Source organism: Idiotropiscis lumnitzeri, chromosome 21, assembly GCF_059441095.1.
Source record: "Idiotropiscis lumnitzeri isolate Australia: NSW breed Sydney's pygmy pipehorse chromosome 21, RoL_Ilum_1.0, whole genome shotgun sequence".
In the NCBI taxonomy this organism is placed as follows: domain Eukaryota; kingdom Metazoa; phylum Chordata; class Actinopteri; order Syngnathiformes; family Syngnathidae; genus Idiotropiscis; species Idiotropiscis lumnitzeri.
Window position 1 is genome coordinate 9,887,617 of NC_142411.1, and position 8,277 is coordinate 9,895,893.

Genomic DNA, 8,277 nt, shown 5'->3' on the forward strand with positions numbered 1-8,277 from the left:
AAGAGTGAAATACAAATGATTCTATCGCAGAATTCTAATTTGTGTCCTGATCTAAGACGTTGCAAGTGATTAACTCACATCAGAGATTTTATAAGTGTTGCTTTGTGATGGCTTAAACGGTGCTGATCGCATGTCTAAAATGGGGCATCAGTGTCATCTTCTGGTGGTCGTGCGTGAGTAAACTTGATTCCAAGTTTGAAATTTAAAGGGGAAAAGTTTCAGATGCTCTCCCACCATTAACACCCCCCCCCTCAAAAAAAAGACACCTTGAACCATTCTTTTCATATACTGTTGTAATTTATTTATCCAACCTTTTCAGTTTTAAGATTAATTCAATGAATCTTCATTCACAGTCATTTTACTGAAAAAAAATATTTCAATAAGTATAGACGTTACTCAGGTAGTGGAATTAGCAGCAAAAGCACACCAAAGGATTAGCACAGAAAAGAATGATCAGGATTAGATTCGCAAATTGGCAGCAAGTGAAGAAAAACTGCTTGTGAACGGATTTATTTAAGAACTTTATACACAAAAACAAAACATGTATCTGTAGATTTTAAATAGTTAACATCTGTTCATCCAGAGAACTGTACAATAGACCCATGACATATGGAGAGAAAAAAAAAGACACTTAATAATCCTGCATATGTGACTTGACATGCTTTTTCAGGCATATGGGGTAGGCGTACTACCTCCTCTTGACAGCTGGCCTGGTGCCTTTGCTGCTACCACCTGCCTTGCTGGAACCCTTGGAGCCGGAGAAGAGCTTTGTCATGAGCTCAGACACATCTGGGAGCTCGGGGTTGGGGTTCAGCATGTTCATGGATTGCTCCATTTCCTGTGATGTGGAGTAAGAAAAAAGTATTACTGCATTGCTTATGTCAGTAAGACAAATAACTATTTTTTTTCTGCTACAATGTGAGAAAACTTGACTCTAAATTGAATAATTCATTATGCTATTTTTTTCTGCATCAGTACATTGGCTCGCTTAATTGAGCTGGCTAGTTTCATCTTGTTTTGTAAAACAAGACAATAAATGTCGAAGCAGATTAGTAAAACTGACCAACCATTGACTAGGCGACCACACGACTGCTAGGCTTGATTTAGTTTCGGTGTTACATATTGAATTAAGCAGCTCGATAAGTGACGTCCTCCAACTATTTTTTTCATGGATTTTCTTACCTTTCTCATTTCTGGGTCATTAGTGTTGACCACTTTGGGCAGTAGAACAATGATCAGCAATGGCAACACCATCATCATAACCTGGATGAGTAACAAAGTTAGAGAATTAAAATATTGGAGCGAGAAAACACATGACAGTCTACAACCACAGCGCCCCCATAAGGACACAAAAGCGATTACAGGATTAATGTGGAAGATATGTATTTCCCATAACAAAAAAAGTTTTCATATCCAAATAAGTATGACTTAAACCTGCAACAGGATTGTGTTCACCGTAAAGGTTCTCATGGTTACATATTGTAAACCATTTTTGTTACGGTTAAGAATAAAAAAAATGTTGCACAGCACAGCTCAACATCTTTGTTTTGAAGGTCACAAATAATAAATGGTCACAGTCAATCACAATACATATCATCAGAGTGTGAAACAAGATTCTTATTCTGGTTGTTAACAGCAACTTCAAATTTTACCATTGGGTTCATGAGGAAATCAGTCCAGCCCCAGGTTTCCCTCTTCATGAAGTAGCTGTGAATGCCACTTGCTCTTACTTGGAGAGGATATGGCTGGCGGATGACTTCTGAAGTCTTGATGTAGTTCACAAGGCGTGCTCTGTTGAACAGTGGACAGTCACGGTAAGTGAGGAGTAAAACAGCACATTTGAAAACAAAATAAAGAGGAGTTAAATGGGAAACACTTACCTCATTTTCCCCTTTGATGTAATATCAACGCGCACCGACTCAAATCGGTATCCAGGGGTGACTATTTCCACGACGTAAGACCCGGAGGGAATGTCATTGACTGCAAAACTCCCATCAGTTCTGAAAACAAATATAAGTACAATTTCTAGACCACACTTATGACTTATTCTGTCAATCCAGCCTTTCATCTTCAACAGTGCATGTCCTCATAAGGATCGCTGATGCTCTGGAGCCCATTCAAGCTGTCTTTGTGTGAGAGCTGTCCACCGTGGACAGGTGGTCGCCAGTATTTTATAATAGTAATGTAATGCTATTACTAGGATTACTGACCAAACACAAATCACTTAATGTCTATTTGTGTACATTGAAAGGCGGTTTCTATTACCTCGGAGGTAACTAAATATAAACCTATGAAGCAGTTGTTTAGTTGAGACTGTCCTCGACATGTTCATAATTGTATAAAAGCGTTTTTTTGATGTCACACATGTACTTTTCTTTCCCTAAGTCTAAGGACTCGGATAGTTGCGGTTTGTTTTGCTAGCATTAGCTATAAGGACACTGCCAGGCTTGACTTCGACAAAACTTGAACTGTGTTCCGTATAATGAAGACCACTAAGAAATACTGTTTAATTCAAATATTATTTTATAGCAAACTAACAAACCCGGAAAATATCAGTTGTGTGAAAGTCGAGTAATGTCACATTTACTCGGTGTAAACTAGCTAGCACGCTAATGCTACATTGCACTTATTGCGTTAGGATGTGCATCTGTGAATGAGTTTTACCTCAAAAAGCCCACGTAGTCTTCACCATCTACAAGAACCCGTGCTGTGGAAACCCAGTCTTGTGTTTTTACACCCGGAACGATCGCCCTTCCTTCGATTTTGAACCGATCGGCGCTGGTCTGAGTCGATACACCTGCAGCAGGCCCAGTTTCCATATCGGTAAAACACGAAGCCACCACGATTGCGGCCTGAACAAAAAGCCACGAGAATTGTATTCTTCCCATGTTGGATAGTAACTGTCAAATGTAAATAAAAGTTAGCTCAAAGGCGAGCGTGTGAGAATGAAACTGTTCTCCCAGGCAGGAATCACACATCAGCTGGCGGCACGAACAATGACGTCACTTCAGAGTAGAAAGCTTTATTGTTCAATCATTCATACACGGACTTCCCGTCTGCAGATGTAATAAAAGCATTTATTTTTGAAGAGGATTGCATTGATGTATTTTTGCCCTTTTATGTTTGGACCCTTTTTTGGAAGAGTAGAACTAAACCTTTCTTGACTGCAAACACAATAACAAAAAAAGGGGGGGTTGGTGAACAATTTTTCTCAAATTTATTTAAAAGATTAAAAGAGTAACTTGGCTTGAAATCAAGTTCAAATGACACACATGGAGGACACACAAGATGCACACTCATAATTTAAGACTGATGCAACTTCAAGTTCCTGCTTCCAAAGAACACAGGTAAAAAAACATCCAAACAGTGTGGCATTCATCAATCCAAGTGCATTTGCATTCCTTGGCGACAAGCGATGTAGTGACAGAGGACTTGCTTGGCACTACATAGAGCGACATATATCCAGTCTCACGGAGGTCCCCGATATGTTCCCCCTTTCCTGAGACGGTCCACTTCAATGTGAAGCAGTCACTCGCTGTGCTTCGGCTGCAGAAATAAGCTCCCAGCCCTGCTTAAATGTCCCCAGCGGTAACGGGTTGTTTTGATGTGTCAATGTTCATTTTTAGTCGGGAGGTTTTGAGTAACAAAACCGTGATCCAGTTCATGTCGCAGCCGTGATCCGGCAGTAGTGATCGCATCCTCGGAGTGCTACATGGACAACAGTCAGGGTAGTTGAAGGACGTATGCCTCAATGGCCTGCAACATTGAGATCAGGGACAACATGAGTTGACTTGTCTGAATGTAAAAACACTGTGAATATTACTAATATACAATTAGTAAACACAAATGGAAGATAAACTAAAACATGGGGTGGGCCAAAATACGGTACATAATTTTTAAATGAATTTCCAGAAGGAAGAAATGCAATAGCTCTTCATCTTGAGCTTTAATTGAAAGTGATGCAGGTTGGAATTTCCGTAGCATTGTGTGACAGTGTACAGAAAAAGTATGATAAAAGGTCAATGGTGAAGTGTAAATGTAATCAATAGGAACATTTTTAAGTGTATATAGTGCCTTCTTTTGGACCCCCCTGTATGTACTAAAAACAATCATCAGGCAACCTGTGACATCGCTTAACAAGGATAGGTGTTGGTTTAATAGCAACTGGTTGCCTACACACATCCTAAAGCAACAGGATGTGGGTTGTTTTTACATGTATTTATTTGGTGCAAGATAAACAATTTAACAGGCTTCAACAATTTGTCATGTCTTCTTAATGTTAGGTGCGCTATGGTCAGTACAGGGTCCATTCACTAAGATGGAAATTGAACAACTAAACAAGATTAACAGCTTTACTTGGTCTGATCAATGCCAACTAACATTTTAGTCAACACCCCATGACATGGACGACGACAATGACTTTTTCTTACCTTTGCCTGGTCGCCAGTAGAACCTGAAACCAGACATAGCCTGGCTCCGTCCTTCCACAAGTCCCTTAGACGTTGCTTCAAGACTATAATATTCCTGTGGTGGGAGGGAAGAAAGGGGGAAAAACACAAATTCAACAACACAGCATATGTTGACTCTGGTCTTTTTCCGTAGAAGCAACCATAGTGGTGTAATCACATGCTGGTCTTATCTTGCATGACCAGTTACACGATGAGGCAAATGAGCATATCGCTATGATGCTGTTCTTTCAGTATTTTGAATTGCTGAAACGCTGCAAACAAAAGCTGGTTTAGAGCTGCTCAAGACTAATCTGTTGTGATGGGAAAATGAAGCTTTGCGAAGCACTTGTGATATTTTGGACTCCTCGAGATGCTGCTTTTAGTTTAAAAATAAAGGCGGGTGCAATGGAAATTTCTGACAGTACTACTGTATCTTTCTCCCACCTGTTGTCCGAACTGTCCAGCAGTCTTTTCTCTGTCTTTAAAAGGTCTGGCCACCATTTCCTGATGACAGCCTGAACCCAGTGTAAACCCACAATTAAGTGTCTAAAAAAGGACAAAACATACATAAATGTCAACAATATAAGATCTGATATGATTTCTGAAGAATGATGTGCAAGAGAGCTGATTTTTGCTGCTTTGATGAGTCAGATAATATAAGCTGAGTGAGTATCTTTTAGGCTGAAACTGTCCTTTTAACCATTTTACCAACATTGAGTCGGACCACCTACACAAATATGAAGCAACACTTACTCTTCGTATTTACTGGAAAGAATCACTTTGACTTGGGGTATGAGGTCAACACAGCATCCAATCGAAAAACACGATGCTTCAGTTTGAAGGCTGACAAAACGTAAAACAAGAAAAACTGAGTAAGAAAGTTCATTCATTCTTGAAAACAAGGTCTGAGTAGTATGATGCTGTGCTTCATATAAACTGTTGTAAGGTGATGCAGCGTTTTAGGTCACGGGTAGGCAATTAAATTTTCATTGGGGTCATCATGCGAAATACCGGCAACCGGGTCGACGATCTAAATTGTGGACATTTAGGTGTTCTGTTGTACAGCATAATTACAACTCCAAAAATCAAAGCGACTCACTCATTTGTTATGACAGGTAACAGGTCAAGCAGCACTCCTGTGTCTTGAATTCTGAGGATTATAGAGCAATAACGTAAGATTTCAATGGCCATGCAAGGCGACTATAACAAAATGTGCAGTATTAAGAGAAAATATTGTACATAATTAGATAAGCCACTAATTCAATGACGTTTCTTCGCCAAAGCGTTAGGGCCACTTTAAGTCGAAGATTCCTTCCAAAGAGGATGTGAGACACTGCTTCATGGTCCTTTGACAGCTATGGCAAAACATTTTAGAAAGGGCGTTAGTTAGTAAACCAAACCAAGGTCTCAAGTTGAAGTGTCAATCGGTATTCTGACCTCAGCAAAGTCACTGTACTTGGAGCTGGGCCCTGCCATCTTTGAGGCCTCTGCGGCACTCACAGTAGGCCTGCAGTTATCTTTGTAGAAATTGCCCCGCACATCCGAGCATGTCACCTCATTTTCTTTATTGGCCATGCCGGGGTTACGGGTTCGACCAACATTGGATGTTTTACGGTGCAGCTTCAAGCCCACCTCCAGGGATAGAGAACTCTTCCTCCTGCAAAGCGAGGACCTTTTTTCCTTGCCTGGACTGTGCACTTGAAATCTGTTAATAAGGGAGAAATATGTTGCATTTGACATCATTGTAAGAACCATAAGTACATGCAGGACTATAAAGAGGTGTTTTAAAGGTCCAGTGACTAAAGGAGGTTGACTGTGTGACACATCCCTATAAACATGGATCAAAGACTCACCTTTCCTTATCTAATTCGTCCTTATTTCTAATATCCACCTAAAACAGAAGGATAGGGGATGAGGCCACTACGGCCACGACACTACTGCAACAATACCACTGCACTACAATGTACCATTTCACTGCATGAGGAATTTCTAAACAACCACACTGTTTACACAATAAGGCATGTTACTAGCACACGCTCCATACCTGCTTCATGGTCTTTGAAAGATACAGGCGAGATCACAAGAGGCCATTGGCGTTTTTCCTTCTTGACCTTAGGGAACTGCCGTTGATAGAAAAGCATATCACTTGTCACAATTTAGATACACTACAAAGGAAAGGGGGGAAAGTAGAGGAATGTGTCAGATGTCAAAACGTGGACGAACAGACTTTGGTGTTAATTTCATTAAAATGTCTTAATTTTACAAATTAGACCCCCCCCCCCGCCACACACACACAAACACACAAAAACAAGTTCAAACAAAAACAACACGCCTAACGCAAACACAATCGCTTTGCTATTACGCTGCTAGCATTAGCTTAACTAGCTGAACAGACGCATTCCTTACCATAAAATACTTATCCCATGCTAACGACAACAACACGGCGGAATATAATCAAGTGGCATTGACAGCAATCCTTCTCGTAACACCCATTGACGCGTCAGCTAGCGTAAAAGTCTACAGCTAGCCACCTGCAGCTGCTAGCATTGAGTTTAGCCAGGAAACATAGCAACTTAGCTAGTCTGCTAACTGTGAGTAAACCAGTCGCATAGATTTCCAACTTAACTATCACAAACAGAGCGAGTGACATTCAAAGACAGCATTTAAATACCGACCGAGGCATTTTGTCAGGTGACATATATTCTCTTCAGATCTGTAAGTCCAAAACGTGAAAAACTGGTTGCACAGTAACAAGGCCAACTCTTGTTGAACGTTCGCTGGCGTTTCAGAAGTTTTTGAACCATTCAAATGCGTCCACCGCCGGTGTGTGGGGATTGTGGGATTGATTTTGCCACACGAATGTGAACTTTTGACGTCCTCTGCTGGACATAATTGGAAACGTCTTCTTTTTGTTGCTGCAGCCGTTAGACTAGATTAGAATGCCATTTATTGAACAGGTTTTATCTAATAACTTCATTTGAACAGCACATACGAACACACAAAAATGGCAACAATCTACCTTATTTTCTTATGGCGGCAAGTTTCAACATTATTGTCAAATTATTACCAGGAAGGTTACCGCTTCAGACAAGAGTGTATTAGGTGCGCGAGTCCTATTAACATTCAGAATTTGCCATCTTATTATATCATCATCATCATCATCATCATCATCACATCTCATATTCTCATTAAATATTTGCTTTTTATTTAATCTGAACACAGTGTATTTAGCAGAGGCAACAAATTCTATTTTGATAATTTTTATTTGTTTTTGACTGGTTATGCAGTTTATTGGTTGCCATTAGTCTATTATTACTATCATCATTCAAAAAAATATGACAATATTATTACTCAGGTTTTCATGCGAGTTGTTCTTTGAAAGAGTTTCTATTTTCAGCGCTAGGTGGCAGTGTTTGTCTATACCTGCTGGACATTTTAGTATCCTGTCAGTCAGTGCATCTGTTGGCCCAACCTTTCAATCCACTTTGCATGGTCAAGTGTCATAATATTTTTAACAAATGTCATCGCTCGCAACAAGCAGACAAAGTAGCGCTATGTTTACAAGATAGGGATAGTAAAAAAATAAATAAATAAATAAAAATAATGTTCTGTAGGCTCTTACACGTCCATATTAGGTGTGAACGTGGTGTAGCATCGTATCAAGTTTGTTTTTCCTATTAACTGCCTGTCACCGGTCTCATTACAGGAATGGAAAATCTATACTTTTTTGAAAGTGCAAATTAGCTTAATAGCATTTAACAAAAAACAGACAAACAAAAACTTACTTTTGCCCGAGTTTCTGCACTTTCCCTGCAGGATTCTGGCACAA

At 39.9% G+C, this 8,277-nt stretch overlaps 2 protein-coding genes across 5 annotated transcripts; both read right to left on the reverse strand.

The window, feature by feature from the left end:
* Nucleotides 1-494: 494 nt before the first annotated feature.
* On the reverse strand, nucleotides 495-3,021 carry emc7b (ER membrane protein complex subunit 7b). Its single transcript, XM_088285520.1, has 5 exons — nucleotides 2,665-3,021; nucleotides 1,881-2,000; nucleotides 1,653-1,791; nucleotides 1,183-1,263; nucleotides 495-838 (listed from the first exon to the last, which is right to left on the reverse strand). The coding sequence occupies exons 1-5, from the start codon at nucleotides 2,886-2,888 to the stop codon at nucleotides 689-691; spliced, it is 714 nt and encodes a 237-aa protein (XP_088141646.1). The 5' UTR covers nucleotides 2,889-3,021; the 3' UTR covers nucleotides 495-688.
* Nucleotides 3,022-3,194: 173 nt separating this feature from the next.
* katnbl1 (katanin p80 subunit B-like 1) lies at nucleotides 3,195-7,314 on the reverse strand. Of its 4 annotated transcripts, none has more exons than XM_088285517.1 (10): nucleotides 7,124-7,311; nucleotides 6,493-6,568; nucleotides 6,302-6,339; nucleotides 5,886-6,153; nucleotides 5,688-5,803; nucleotides 5,548-5,598; nucleotides 5,202-5,291; nucleotides 4,893-4,994; nucleotides 4,431-4,524; nucleotides 3,195-3,756 (listed from the first exon to the last, which is right to left on the reverse strand). In XM_088285517.1, the coding sequence occupies exons 2-10, from the start codon at nucleotides 6,499-6,501 to the stop codon at nucleotides 3,724-3,726; spliced, it is 801 nt and encodes a 266-aa protein (XP_088141643.1). In that variant the 5' UTR covers nucleotides 6,502-6,568; nucleotides 7,124-7,311; the 3' UTR covers nucleotides 3,195-3,723. The 4 variants fall into 4 exon arrangements, with proteins under 4 accessions (XP_088141643.1, XP_088141642.1, XP_088141644.1 ...); XM_088285516.1 differs by having other exon boundaries at nucleotides 6,493-6,613; XM_088285518.1 differs by lacking the exon at nucleotides 7,124-7,311 and adding an exon at nucleotides 6,855-7,084 and having other exon boundaries at nucleotides 6,493-6,613.
* Between the last annotated feature and the right edge of the window lie 963 nt (nucleotides 7,315-8,277).